Below are 15,993 nucleotides of genomic sequence, written 5' to 3'. Positions count from 1 at the left end.
CCCTAAGCCATGTGGAGAAGCTTCCCAAAAAGGGGCAGTTATTATGTGCTAGCTGTCTTCCTTGGGATTGTTCATCTGCCATTTAACCAGATTATTTTAGTGGCAACTTGACAGTAAAAACTGGTTGAATGGGAATGGGCATGGCTGTATTAAAAGGATCTGAAAAGAAGTTGTGTGCTCACCTACCTGGCTTAATTCAGAATGAGTCTCTCAAGACAATCTCCTGACAGCATACAAGGTCAGTCGTAGAAGTTTCCTTCTAGTACAAAAGCCAAATAAATAATTAAGTGTAACAATGGAACTACATCTTGCAGTTTTTACCAATCATTTGCTAGGGAACAGCAAGAAGAAATGGAAAAGTGCTTTATATAATGCCTGAAGTAGTTGCTGCTGCTATTGCCACTCACTTGTATTTCCCTCCTTGGGTGTTGCAGCTTACACAAGCAGTAGCAGATTTTTTTTTCCTGTAAGGTAAAGAAACCCAGCCACTGGGAAAAATTCTAGACTAAATAAAAAGACAGTATATCTGGTTTCATTTATCTAGTTAGTGACAGTTTATATTTTTCTGCCACCAGACTATCATGTCACATTGCAGTCTGAGACACTGCCTTCAAACCACGCAAGTAAAAATATAATGATGAGGATTAGAATTAAATTTCTCTATCCACAATAAAATGGTGGATTCCAAATATGGATGGCCCTTGAAATGAAGGCATATCACCATGCTAAGTAATAAGAACTATACAGTACTTTATCTAGTAAAAAGAGAGAATGTGCACCCTGAGACTCATGGTTTGTTTCGCATTGAAAATTTAGTAGGAAAAAAGGTAATACTTAAGATCGAGAGAGAAAGAGAAAGAGAAAGAGAAAGAGAAAGAGAAAGAAAGAGAAAGAGAAAGAGAAAGAGAAAGAGAGAGAAAGAGAAAGAGAAAGAGAAAGAGAAAGAGAAAGAGAAAGAGAAAGAGAAAGAGAAAGAGAAAGAGAAAGAGAAAGAGAAAGAGAAAGAGAGAGAAAGAGAAAGAGAAAGAGAAAGAGAAAGAGAAAGAGAAAGAGAAAGAGAAAGAGAAAGAGAAAGAGAAAGAGAAAGAGAAAGAGAAAGAGAAAGAGAAAGAGAAAGAGAAAGAGAAAGAGAAAGAGAAAGAGAAAGAGAAAGAGAAAGAGAAAGAGAAAGAGAAAGAGAAAGAGAAAGAGAAAGAGAAAGAGAAAGAGAAGGAGAAAGAGAAAGAGAAAGAGAGAGATGATTCTTTGAGTTCAGGTTTGAACTAAATCCAAATTTTGAATGAGTGTGGGTTTTTTTTAATTTTTGGCATGGTCCACCATTTCAAGAAATGCCAATCTGCAGCAAGCTGATCATTCTGTCACAATAACAGTGCTATGCAAACAAGATTTTTGTTCAGATACAATGTGAGGGTTGAGCAGAGATTGTCCTTTAAGCTGTCCTTGCAGGCAAAACCAGCCCCCATGAAATTCAGCTTAGACCAGGACTTTATCAAAGAGAGAGATTTAACAAACCATTTGGCAAATATGTTTAGAAGACCAAAATATGACTTTGGGATCACTCGTTATGTGTACTTTATTTAAATGTAGCTTGTCTACCCCGACTCAATTGCAATTCTGTTTCTGTAAAATATTTTGCCTTCAGTACAAATTGCTGAAAAGGATTTTCAAAATGTCAGTGTGTGTTAAGCACTTTGTATTCGTAGGATCTTCCGAAAAGCCCATCTGGTATGCAAATTAATATCTAAGAGTAATTTCTGAATGGGTATTCATAGAGGCATGGTTCAGAAAAACAATTAGCATATGTTTACCTTCCAGTGATTTCAGTAAAATATAGATTTTTACTTGAACACTTCATACAATGAGGAGTGATTTCCTGAGCTGAAGTTGTACTTATTGCAACTAATTATATCAATATATTGTTTGCATATTAACGGATTTGATTTTTATTTGCTCTTCTCTCTGCCAAGTTTAATTCTCAGTGATGGAAAACGCATTCATTCATTTCATTACTCATAGATCATGTCCTGCATGGTCCCCGCAGTGCGTCGTGCTCAGGAGTGTGTCCCCCTGACTGTCTGTGTGCTGTCCCCTAGTGCACCTGGTGGACATCTGGAACGTGATAGAAGCGTTGCGGGAAAATGCCCTCAACAACCTGGACCCCAACATCGAACTGAACGTGTCTCGCCTCGAAGCTGTGATTTCGACGATTTTCTACCAGCTCAACAAACGGATGCCGACGACCCACCAGATCAACGTGGAGCAATCCATCAGCTTACTGCTGAACTTCTTGCTAGCGGCCTTTGATCCGTAAGTCTGCCTTCCGTACCCACACGGGCTTCCCTCCTTTCCTGACTGGCGAAAGGATTTTGCTTGCTCCGGAAATATCTCTGGAAAACAATTCAACAAGCTATATTCTGACCCAAATAATGAGCATGTGAATAGTGCTAACTAGGGAGAGAACCTAAAATTAAGGACCTCTACTTTCCTTTCTGCTGAGCCAAATTCAGCACAACTGTGTTTTCATCCAGTTACTCAGATTTGTTCCAGTTTATATCAAAGAGGAATTATCTACAGAAATGAATTTACATCCACTTCTAATTTGCGTAGTTATTTATTGACATACCAGTGGCTGACACCACTGCAATGACTCTGCAGCAGTGACAGGGGTTAATAGCTCATTATTTGGAAAGAGCTCATTTTCCTGCAAGTTCTTGCAGCTGTAAGCAATTTTTTTTTCTGGCTCCTGCCAGTGCAGCATGATTTTGAGACCATGACAGAAATAGGATAAAGACCAGGAGGTGAAATTGAAATTCATGTTGTTTATTACTGCATGGGACCCGTATTACAAAAAGGAAAAGTTCAAGATAGAGCGAGCCACTTACCTTGACAAGTGTACTGTGTATACGTATTATAGTTAGGGAATATGTAGACATCAACCTGCATTGCCGTGTTCAAAATCCTCAGAAACAAATTATTGGAGAACAGCGGTTAAATCCGCAAATTGGCTCTTTATAGCTTATATTTTGAAAATTCGCCAGCTGAAAATGCTGTCGTGACACCTTAAAATAAGGATGCTGCCCCTCTCCCCCCCCCCCCCCCCCCTTTCCATCCTCTGGCTTGACGGCCTGGTGCTGGGTTGCACCTCTCGGAGCCAGACCAGCCGGGCGGCTCGGTCGCCATGGCAACGGGGAGAAAAAGTGCCTGTTCCACATGACAGGGCTGCACCCAGCCTCCCCTCCGGCCACTCCGAGGGAAAAACAAGAAGTCAATCAGTTGTGAAACCGGCGCCTTCAGGAGTATTTTTCCCCTCTCAAGGGCAGTAAAACAGGGAACAGGCGTTTTAATTTATGCTCTTGTGGCCGTGACAGGAGCGCTAAAGGACAACGGAAACGGCCGGACACACGCATCGGTGCATGCTGCAAGCAAAACGCTTCCCGGCTGATAAACACAAGGCCCAGGGCCGTGGAAGCAAGAGCTGAGATAACGTGCTTGTTCTGTAGCTCTCTGCAGCGGGGGTAAAGATGTCAGCTCGATGTCAAGGCTGCTCGCAGCAAAATGGAGGGAAGGGTTTTACTCCTCTGTAGGGAAACAGAAAATCTGAAGGGCGAGGTTTTGCTTTCCTGAGCACAACATCGCACGTGCTGTGTGTTGTGACCTGTTTTGGCCCCCCCCCTAAGGACCTGCAGGTGAGGAGGCTGTAACCCTCATGCAGTCCTCCTCATGCATCTGCCTCCAAGAAGGGTGCACAGGATGCATTTCCCAGGAGGACAGAGACAGCCAGAGGGCCCTGAGGAAGACGCACTCTGCTTTGGGGAAGCAGAGTCCCCCAGGAAGGGGACCGGCTGCATATGACCTTGTTTGAAATGCACCAAATATCTGGCGTTTGGTTCATTTGACTTAGGAGAAGGAGGAGCAAGGCCTTTTCTAGTGGTCTCATGCTCACACAGAAGCCATACATTGGATATAGGAAGAAACAGGCTTGGGACTGTGAGGCTGGGTGAAGTCTCTCTCCATGTCCTTCCCTCATATGAAGAAACTGGACAGTTAAACTAAATTAACATAGAGCCTTCTTGGATGGAAAAAAAGGGTTTTATTAGGTGCGTGAGTCATGCTGAAGTCACAATAGTCACCCCTAAAATAGTCCTGTTGTCTTTGACCTGGGTTTACTCCTCAGTTTTTTAGCCTGTGTTTTCAGGAAATGGGCAGCCTTTCTAAAATGCCATCCAAAATTCCAGATTGTGAGGAATTATTCCTTCTCTTTAATGAATGTTAATAAGATTACATTTGATTCTATGAACACAGACAACAGCAACGACAACAAAAAAAAAACAAACCATAGAAAAAACAGAACAGCTTTCTAAGACCAAAACAGCATAATAGCTCTTCAGTGTAAGTGCAAATGCTGTTCAAAGCTATCACAGACTTTTTTGGTGTCTGTGGCTATGCAGAGCAAAGGCTGCTCCTGCTGCGCTCTGGGCAGTTCCAGAAGAGATTGCTTGGTTCCTCATGTGCCATTTGAAATGCAAAGAAAGGGAGTGGAGAAATGGAGTCTGTCACTTCGCATGTATGAAAGGACAACAAGGGACAAGTGAATATGTGATTTGAAACCCAATACGCCTAACCACTCTCTCATTTATTCTGCTCTAGTCGATACATACTGCCCCATGTGTATGTAATCTGCTGGGAATCTGCTAGCAACAGGCTGAAGATCCTCTGAGCTTTAAACAGAGCTTCTTCCTTCATTTATAGCCCACTGAAAACCTGGCAGGTTTCTCTGCCCTCTGGCAGGGGGCATTTTCCTAGGTCTGCAATACCGTTTTCTTCCCAGGAGCTAGAGCCTGGCCGGCAAAACTCAGAGGAACTGTGGTGCAATGCCATGGCGTGTTGGCCAGCTTGCCTACTGCCGGTGTTGAGCATTCATCCCAATTCTATGAAACGCAGATTTTTTTGTGTCTCTGGGAATTCCTTAGGCCTACAGATAAATATATGTCCCTGCTGCTTGATCCCAAAGGGAGGAAAAAGTGAGGAGAAATTACAGTGTGTAAGATTTCACATTACACTGACAGTGGTGCTCCATCATGCTAAGCCAAAATCAAAGTGCAACCTCATAAAACTGCAAGTCAACAAAATCAAAGTTCATAGACACAAATGCCATTCCAATTAGTTTGCCCCTGGTGTATGGAATTCACTATCATGTCATAGAGGATCCTGATAGACAAAAAACAGTGAACACGTCAGACTTTGAAGATTCTGGACAAAAATGTGCCTGATCTGCAGTTTTAACTGCACATGAAAATTGGGCAATAGCTTTTGCTTTGAGGCCTCAGGTGATAAACTGGCTGTATGGAATAATAGCATACTTCCTTCACTGGCACAAAAGTACTATATAACAAGATGACAAGTTCAAACCTCTCAGAAAAATTCATCCCAAGACATGTCAAAGCCTGGACAGCCGACTAGGTGGAATGTCAGCCTCATTCAATAAAGCAGTTCCTAAAAAGACTCTTATTATACAGACTGTAAGATATTCTGTGCTAGGTCATCTTCAGCACTTACTCAGTATTGCAATACAGCTGTTCTTGCTGCAAAGCTTGACTGACAAGATCATAGCAGATTTTTCTGTTCCTTGACACATTTGTGTAATGATTGGAGCTGTGAGCTCTGGGCGATGAAACAAACTAAACCTAGTTGTAGGGGCTAGGCTTCTGCAGAGAAAAGAGGAAATATATGCCCTTTTTAATCAAATGTACATTAGAGCCATGCTGAGTTCAACACATAAAGATGTTCAGTATCTGTTTTGGAAATATAACGTCTTGCTTGGCCATCCATTTGGAGCTGTGAAGTGTTTAATTGCCTCTCTTCTCCACCTTTGCTAATCTTTGGAAGTGATACAGTCTGGCTGGCTTTTAGGAATGAAGTCCTGCAAAACTGTGTTTAAGAGATTTGGCTGCTACAAATTTTGCTTTCCTAAATTAAAGAATTTAGCATGATTCCAATAATTTCATCCCTGAAACCTATTTCTGAAAATGGGAATTTGTAATTACAGCCTCTGACATTACAGCTGCCATTGCCCTAATTAATGTGGGTAGTAGGAGGTCCACAAGTAACTGAAGAAAGTTTCCAACTTTTGGAAAAGGTAACACAAAGAGTTGATGGAGCACACCAGGGGAAAGTTTGTCAGGCAGTCTGGGGGGGTTTCTTGCTCTGGAGAGAGACCATCTCTCTCTGCCGTCACACATTTAAAGAAGAAACTTTCTGCTCTGCTCTGGTGTCTAAAAGCATGTATTATTTTTTGCCCTTTTTCCCCCAAGCAGCAGGAGATAACCTTAGTGCCCTGGCCATCATTCCCTTCTCTAAGTACTCTATCCAGTGCTTCTGCTAAGTGCACATCAGCTCCAGCAGTTGCCTGTGCCATCATTAACACTTCTAGTGCTTTTCTGTAGGGAACTGAAGAGTAACTGCTAGAAGAGGGGTGCTTTATAAAATCAAAATATTTTCTGTCCTGTCCAATTTCCACTAGTAGAATTTATATCTCTTTGCATTAGCCAGCCTAAAGCTTCATTCGGGGAGCGCCGACTTGAGCAGAGGACTTCATGCTGCTGTCAGCTGCTGCTTCGGCATTTGCTTTTGTGCTGCAAACAGTGCGATGCCCCACTGCTGCCAGTCAAGGGCATCTGTAGTGTTCAGCAATAGCTCAGGGCACTCCTGGATCCAAGTGATACTGGAAAGTCTTAGGCCCTATTATCCTGTCTGTTCATCAGTCGCATATATTTATGCATGCATGTGTGTATATGTATGCACACACACACGCACACATACATATTTGCAGGGCAAATTGAATTTATATGGGCTCTAGTAATGCTTTTATGAATACAAATGACCGATACAAAATACAGTGTCAAAACTGATCAACTCAAACTGAGAGATTGAAGAGATATATGAAATCTTATTTTTTTTCTTTTCCTCTGTTCCGTAACTGTTTGAGTACAGGAAATGCTAGTGGCTTTGGGGTGGAAAGCTGAAGGCGAGTTGATGAGCCTGCCACTCAAGAATGTAATCCTGTTAGTAAATGTAACTAAACCTACTGGGAAAAATATCTAAATCTGAAGCAGTTCCACATGGGCTTTATTTTTTCCTCAAGTTCTTCTGCAGCTTCTTAATAACGCTGTTGCTTCCGCTTAGCATTTATTTTTCTTTAGTGTAAGAATTCTTTTAAAGTCAGGTAAAAACCTCATGATAAAACAGTGCAGAAAGACTCCCGGAGGTCTAAAGGGTAACATGCCCCAAAAGAACCCCAAATGACTGAATTCTCAGCCGTGCCTACAATTTGTTTGCACAGATTAGAGCCTAACCAACAAAGGATGGAAATGCAGAAGACTGGAATAAATTCTGAAATTCCTGTACTGGGATTTTAATCTTATGGAGCCAGTCAAAGAGAACACAATGTAATGAAAAAGTAAATGTGCACCAAAGCCTGCTTTATAGAATGTAAAGATTTATATCTTAAATACTGACATAGTGATTTTATTTCATTTTGTCTGCATCTCTAGCTGATTTTCTGACAAAAAGCAGTTGTAAATGTGATAAGAATATTTAGAATTAATATTTAGAGTTATGTATTACATTGAACTAGAACCAAATCTAATTGAACCTAACTGAACCCTAAAGATTAGCTAGCCAAGCTTAGGGAACTGACTCATTTTGTAAAGTCAGAGTGACTTAAGAATGAACATAGCCGAGAAGCATGTAGCATGCTTTAATGTACTAAAATGGGTGTACCATTCATGTCTGCAACATATGTATATATTACAGTATTAGTCTGCTTTGGGGTTAGCAGAGGGACGCACAATCACAGGCCCTGTGTCTTTCCAGAATCAGTTAATCTTTCAGTTCTGATCAGACACAAGTTTATTCATTAAAATTATGAGTGACAATCAACAGAGTAATTTCATAAACACTGATGGAGAGCTAAATTTCCATGCATTGCTATTGCCAGTGCAGTTAATCTTATTTAAGAAATAAATATATATATTAACAGGAAATCCCTTATAAACATAATGTTTTTGGTAAAGACTGAATATTACAAAACCTCCACTTCAAAATGGCACAAAACTGTGTTATCTGTCCCCATCATTAGCCCTATCAGTAGAGTTTGGAAGAGAACATAGGTGTCATTTTGTTAAGCTCACAAATAGTGACTGAGAATGTCTCTTTTTTTTCTTTTTTTTTAAGCATGATGACAATGTGTTTTTACTGATGTCATTAAACAGATACATGCAAAGCTACTAAATAATGCTGAGGAGTTTGGATGATAGATAAATGTTATGCCAGTGCAATGTGGACTTGGACTGCCTTATAATAAGACTGAGGATTCAAGGAAAAAATGCACATTTCAACATTTGGATACCAAGGAGGAAAAAAAAAATAAATAATAATTTAAAAAAGCAGATTATATTAAGAGTCTGCTCATTCTCATCTTTGGACAGGGACTGAAAATTATAACATTCTTGTTCTGCGATTCCCGTGAATACTTAGTTTTGCCTAAACTCAGGGATAGGTCTTTTAGAAGCTGAGTGCCTTGCAGTGTGTCAACTAATATATTACTCACACAACTGGAATATACCAAGGTTTCTATAATGGTAGATAACTGTTGGGTGCCATCAAGACTATGGGGGGAGAGTGAGAGAATATAGCAAGAGGAGCAATGAAGTTAAGCCATTGAACGCTTCAGGACAGTTAACTGAAGAGGTAGCAATGTGTGAAAGGTAAACGTTGTATCCTGCAAGTACCATATATTTTTAAAGGAGGAAAAAAAGTCTTTTATTTCTACCTGAACATGACTAAATCTACAGGGAAAAAAATGTCCTTTTGCCTACCTGGCATATTCTTGTGCATATTTGGACTTTAATAGCATTATTCATTTTAAGATGAAAATAGAGAGCCAGGCATAGCCTCAACCTGAAGTAATCAGGGTCAAGACTCTTCTATATACCACCGCAAATGTCCTTTGCTGATTCTGGATGCGTGTTCTTTCAACAATTTCAGCAAAGTCCTTATAAGTTCATGGGGGTCAGGTGTATCATTTAAAGATGCTAGGATCTATGATGGGTACAATACCCAGCTGGTGTAATCATGTGATCCTTTTTCTCTTTTTTTTCACTTTTGCTCCTGGAGTGTTAATTTTTACATTCATTTGCAGTCCTTTAGTGGCAGAAGACACACAGGTCACTTCAGATAGGGAGGCCTTGAGTGTGATAGGTGTCCTTCACTGCTGCTGTGGCACAAACAGCAGTAATAATCATTATCTTAAAGCATAATTAGATAAACAGTTAAATATTGAGATACATATACATGCTTGTATACATAATAAATCATCTCTGAGACCTTTACAGAACAATGTCCTGATGTGTGCTCCTGAAAAACAAACTTCGGTTTTAAGGGTCTGGCTTCTTTGTTCATGAATCTACATATAGTGTGCATTACAATATGTCATGTCAGTGATAAACACATGAAATGGAAAGAGGTCCATATTACAAAATATGTCTACTTTCTACTTTTGAACAGGGAAGGACATGGTAAAATTTCCGTTTTTGCAGTCAAAATGGCCTTGGCGACTCTTTGTGGAGGAAAGATCATGGACAAATTAAGATGTAAGTATTTGGGGTGATATTTTTGTCTGTTAAACACTGTTGTACTTGGAGATGCAAAAGTACAGGTAAGAGAAGACAGAATTATGATAAGCCATAGTTTCATGCCTGGGTATAAGATTTGCACTGCGTACATCTGCAAGTAAAACCCACTAAAAGTTTGACTGAATGTGACATCAAACTTCTTATTTTTGAAGCTAAATTGCATATATTCAGCCTCTGATTGGTTAGTGCTTCAAATATTCAACATCATGAGGCATCATTTAGCAATTTCTCAGGCTTTTTTTTAATAACATCTATCTCCTTTCACACTTAGAAGTACAATATATTTATGCACTATTTATATTTCTTCCCATAGGGCACATATTAATTCCATCTATTCTGCAGAATGGATTCTCATTTCACAGGATTTATTCCCAGTTCCCAAACAGCCAAGGCAGAGTTTACTTGCAGCAGCAATGAAAGACTTCCTATTTAGTGCTATGATGTCTGAAGTTCAGGTCCAGAGCCCCATTTTCCAGACTTTTTGACCAAGGGATTTATGTCAACCTTCAGTTTCATCTAAGCCTTCTACCACAGCCAAAAAAAATTAAATTTGTGTTTTATTTAAATGATTAGAATAGGCAAGTAGAAATCACAGATGCTAATTTAGTCTTCCAGATTCAGTGCCATTTTTTTAATACATTATTTCTATGTAGAGATTCAAATATAGACTGACTATAAATTGGGAACACTGACTGTAAATTAGGGAACACTGTTCCCTAAGCTACTTTAAGAATAAGGAGCAGGGTCCATCCAGTGGAAGGCTGGAGAATGATGCTGATTTTTCCCATAGCAGTCCCCGGATCCTGCTACTAGAATTTCTACTCCAGCTTCCTAGAAATGAATCAGTTGACATCACAGCCTGAAAAATAATGCATGTTTCTTAGTCTGTGATCCCCTGATAAGCTTAGGATCCATTTAAACAGGGGGAAAAGTACAGGCTGACAAAGGAGAAACATGCATCTCTGGAGTTATAAAACTTTGTGATATAGTACATGAAAAAAGAAAAAAAAACAGGGAGAAGAATAAAAAGTAATGCATTTAAAAGAGCTTCAGTGCCTTGTGTGTCCAAGACAATAATAACTAACTTAATGAGCTCATTGTGAAGATTTAGATTTGACAGGGTAAGCTGGCAGTAGGCAAAAAGCTGATGTTGTGTATCTTGTCAAATTAAATTCTTCTTATCTGATTAAATTGCTGTCTCGTGTCATGCATCAGACTTCATTTAAAAAATGACCCCACACAATGAAAAAAGCAGGAATATTTTCATATCAAAATCAGCTTCTTTTTTATATGTAAATCATTCTCTGTGTATTTTATTGAGTAGGGTTATAATTAAAATGCAGTAATAGTGGCTGTTTCCATAAGCAAAACATGTTATTTAGCACTTCTGGTTCAGATCAGATGATATTGAATTAAGAGCAAATCTGTAGCTCACTGAAGTGACTGTGTCTTTTTCTTGTCTTTTCTCCCCTCAGATATTTTCTCAATGATTTCAGACTCCAGTGGAGTGATGGTTTATGGCAGATACGACATGTTTCTGCGGGAGGTTCTCAAGCTGCCCACAGCTGTTTTTGAAGGGCCTTCATTTGGTTATACTGAGCAATCAGCAAAATCCTGTTTCTCTCAACAGGTAAATGAAGACACAGGTTTTCAACCACACCTCAGAGCAAACTGAGACTTTCTTCCTTCTTACACATACGTGCATATTCACCCAGGGAACACGTGGCTGGGTGCAGGTTCACTTTGCTAACTTCTGGCATGCAGTTTAGGTACCTGTGGAAGGGAGCTAGTCTCTATAGGTCCCTTATATTGAAAAGGGAGAGTCTTAGACAAAAAGTGATTCAGAGCAGGATCCTAACTTACATGTTTCTAAATCAGGGAGCCTGGGGAGAATAACTTACTAATTTAAGCACTGAAGTTAGATGTTTACTTTTAGGTTACATAAATACCCCAAGACATGCAGTTCTCCACTGCAGTTCGTTGTTGCTACAAGCACATATGAGACTTTAACTTCACCATACAAAGCCCAGCTCTCACCAAAAAATCAAACTACACATTTTTTCAAGTGATGTTGTACACACATGAGAAGTTTACAAGCGAGTAGAAAATTATGTCTTAAATCTTTATTGAAAATGGGAGTCAGTAGGTATTAGAAAATCCCTAGTCCCATACAGATACTGCCAACGAGACAGAGTCGGAAAAACAATGAAATTACTGGGAAGAAAATACAAGATTTTCCACAATTCACCGGGCTGTGTAAGCACACTGAATATGGCAGTTTGGCTGCAGCTAAGATCTAGCACTCCGTAAGGTCCCATAATTGGGTCTGATTATCCACTTCTCCAGTACAGTGGAAGGAAAGAGATCCTCTGGCTCTTGCCATGCAGCACACTGCGTAAATATAAGGGAAGATGCTGAAACTGGGAAAATGTTAGAAATAAAGTGATATTTTGCTTCTCTTTATCCTTACATTCACTACCAAAATATAACTGAATGGTGTTGAACGAATGGAGCAGGAATAGCGTCATTTTCATGCAAAACAGTCTCATTTCTTATTTTCCTTCAGTTTCATCACTAATCAATAGTCACTCCAGTCAACTGAAAGGCGTTGTTGAAATTCATTTGTTAAATCATCTCCCAAATGATTTTAAATGGTAATGCTTGCATATGTGAAAATAGTCTTGTTTCACAGTGGGGGATTTAAAATAGCATTTCATATTGTTTTGAAGAATTTACATAGTGAAGTGACTTTTGGTAATTTTGTGTTGAGATAATAAAAAGTCCTCCTGCATGGCAACAGAGCATTCAAGCTTTGAACATTGGACGTGATACTGTCAAAATCAAAATGCAATTTCTTTTTTTCTTTTTTTAAATGTTGTTCAGGACTCATTTTCTATCTAAGCAATCATCAGAAATGATTGCAATGCAGTTTCATTGACACTGCATCCAAGAGTGGACCAGATACTTTAAGCTACCTTAAGAAAGACATAGTCTACAAACAGCCATTAGATGGTTTAATTCAGTGTCTCTGTTTAAAGCTACTGAGAGTTAGGTCTCCGACTGCGGTAGGTACACAGTGGATTTACAAAGCTGCTGGTTTGCATCTGTAAGCAGCCAAGTGTTCCTGTAAATCTGGTCTAATAATTCACTTAAATTTACTTATGTAATTCTCATTAAATACTCGTTAGAAATGAACCAGAGTCTAGAAATGAGACTCTAAACAGTTTATTGACATTCTGATGCGTGACATTGTGATACATGATACCCACAGTCTTAGTCACCCCAAAGGTCATTCTTTCACTCTCTCATATTGCATTTAGTATACCATGGGATGAGTTTGGCACTCACTCTGTTGTTTTAAGCATTCATGAATTTCAAGTATTTTTTCCACTGCAGTTAATTGGTTATATAAAGTAGAAACAATTAGCATGTATTTCTGAGCCCAGGAGTTTTTACATATTAGTACCATGTTATTAGTACCAGGAGGGTTGTTTCAGTTCCCATTAGGCTGTACATCCAAAAAGATCTAAATATTAACATGTTCATCCTGATATTCTAATACATTTTTGTTCTATTTATTTTTTTTCCATTTCCTCAGAGTTGTATGTCTCAAAATATCACTTTCCTGGGCAAACATGATCATTTCACTTTAGCACAGTATCTAAAAAACATGAATAGGTTGATCAATTTCAAATAAAATTGCTTGTGTGTTATTGGAGAAATGACACTCCTATTTTTAAACACTTTCCAAAAAAGTTTGGAAGTTTTTCATTGCAGAACCTAGAAGACTGAAAAAAAATCAGTCATCCATCACGTCCTACTGTCTAAAAAGCTGAGATGGCAGATTCTGAGTAATATGGACACATACTTTTTATCCACAGCTAGGAAGTTACATAGGTAGCATTATGGCCACCTTTGAGCTCTTTTGTATGAAAAATAATCAGTACTGTGCTTTTCTATGGAAACACGCATCTGCTTCTCAGCCTAGACCTTGCCTTCACTGGGACAGAACATTCAGGCATGTTTCTGACTCAATGCACGTACTGCGCTGTAGAAGAGAGACCTCTCACACATGCGCATGACTCATCTTTTTTCTTTAGTACTTCAAATGCATTTTGTGTCTGTTTAGATCTTGCCAGTATCCACCCTGGAGTGCTAAGGGAAGTGACTGGGTTGCTCATTTATCCCCTTTTTGCCCTTGGTATGGATCACTTTTACTTACCAGAAGAGCTCAGCCCCACGATATACAGATTCCTCAGTTTCATGGGAAGAAAAAATTCTGGGAATGATCTTCTGCTCATGGCGCCAAATCTGTTTCAGTTTGCAACTAAAAGGAATTTTTCTATTGCAGAGATGTTTGATTCTTCCCCGTTGCACTCATTCATTTGATTAAACCATGTATTTTCCTCTGTCTGTGAACCACTGCTAGAGGAAATGGCTGTTCAAAATAGAAGCAACAGCATTTCCTCATAAGCAAATTTATGGAACAGAAATGCCAGACAGAGCAAGTGATTTAAAGTTTCAGAATATAGATCTGTGGCTCAAAAAGGAATTTTATAGCTACCACTTTCCCCCATGGGTAGAATTAAAGTGATATGATATTGTATTCATATTAAAAAGTGCTATTATGCTAAAAAAACACACTTTTTATTTCCCATTTTTATCCCAAAATAAAAAAATATATAGATACTAACTTCATTTTCTTATCACTTGGCTAAGTGTTATTCCACAAACCCAGACTCCATCTGCATGTAGCATATATTTAGAAAACAGCTTTCAGTTTCAACTTTCCCAGCAACTGATAGAAACTGCAAGAGGAAAATATGTCTTTTAAAATGTATGGAAATTTCTCTGCTGTGCCTTTTTAAGCGACATCGTTCTCTCTAATCCATAAAATCAGTGACCACCAGAGGAGTTCAGCCATAAAGCTGTCAATGAAGCTAAGTTGCTTTATTTGGTGCAAGTCACATTTGAATTACAGCTGCTTTCAAAAGCTTATTCCATTGTGGAAGAGCTGGTCTTGTCTCCCCATCTATTTGCTTGTTTAGACCACTTGTAGGTGCACTGCCAACACACGTCCCTTCAAGAGCAGAGAGGAGACTTAGGGCTACTTGGATCTGAAGCTGGGGCACTGGAGGACCCTTTTTCCCCTAGGTTTGGTTATCCACTCTGCAAGGGTGGGAGGATCATCCATACAACAAGCAGGTGGTAGCTCTTCTGATAGCACATGGACACGAGCTGATTTGGGGGACTGGCACAGCTTTGATTACTCTTATAAGACTGTATGTTAGGACTTTCATGCTGCAAGTATTGTGGGAAAAGTCAGTTTTTCAATGAGATTTAAAGCTCGTATTCCAGCTATTTATGGTCTTTAAAGAATAAAGATCATTTTCACAAATAACCTGAAGTACTTTCTCTTGTCTTAGGGACAGAAACCTTTATACATTTCCCAATATCTTGCAATATATCAATCCTAAAACTGTCACAGAGTGAGATGTTTTCCATTGATCTCTCAGTGTATAAGAGAAATATTGATTTTCTTTACATCTGGCAGCAATTGTATATAAATGCGGCTCAGACATTCCATCTGGAAATCTCAGCTCTGAGAAGCACTCCACAACACATGGAGATGATACATGTCACTGCATAGCTGCTGTTTTCCTTTCTCATGGGGTAACCAGAGTTCTTCAGCAAGCTAAAGCAGCAGCTTATGCAATCAGATATGAAAATTTAACAATCTCTTTGGATATGGGGATACCACTTAAATATGTATGTCTAAATTACACCTGCACACATTCTCAACCGGGCTTAATATTTTCATGTCTTAATTTTACTTTGAAGGAAGTCTCATTTTCTGATTTCTTAAGGACTCTCTGTCCTTGACCAACTAGCAACTGTGTACTTTAGTACACATTATGTAGCCAGTATACTACATAGGAAAGAGCAAGGGTTTACTGAAGTTATACTCCCTTGTCATTGATTTTGTCATCAGTCGTTCTTCGCAGTAGTTTTTCATTTGAATATTAGTAATGCACACTGATAACCCTACATGCACTTGTACGTTAGGGGGTACTCAAAACATGGGGACAAAAATGTGAACTTTATTCACAAAGGATCTTCAGGTAATGACTTTAGAAGAGAGTCTGCAAGTGAGCGGGAACCCAGCCTCATGAAAGAGACAGTCATCAGTAACATAATTATATATAGTATATAGAGTATATATATTGTAACTTCTAGAAATAGCCCATAAGTTCTTTGCTAGTATCAACTGTTCTTTTTAGTAAACCAAGGCTACAAGTAA

The 15,993-nt window shown here is 39.1% G+C and overlaps 1 protein-coding gene across 20 annotated transcripts in view; it reads left to right on the top strand.

Moving 5' to 3' along the window:
* DTNA (dystrobrevin alpha) overlaps positions 1–15,993 on the top strand; it is a 225,294-nt gene that overhangs the window by 153,417 nt on the left and 55,884 nt on the right. For all 20 annotated transcript variants that reach the window (XM_083823444.1, XM_083823445.1, XM_083823459.1 and 17 more), the window contains 3 exons: positions 2,094–2,307; positions 9,565–9,650; positions 11,168–11,322. In XM_083823444.1, coding sequence (XP_083679570.1) covers positions 2,094–2,307; positions 9,565–9,650; positions 11,168–11,322 — 455 coding nt within the window. The remainder of the gene's footprint in view (positions 1–2,093; positions 2,308–9,564; positions 9,651–11,167; positions 11,323–15,993) is intronic.

The sequence above is a fragment of the Anser anser genome (assembly GCF_964211835.1).
Source record: "Anser anser genome assembly, chromosome: 2".
Lineage (NCBI taxonomy): Eukaryota > Metazoa > Chordata > Aves > Anseriformes > Anatidae > Anser > Anser anser.
This window is presented reverse-complemented; position numbering and strand designations above follow the sequence as displayed.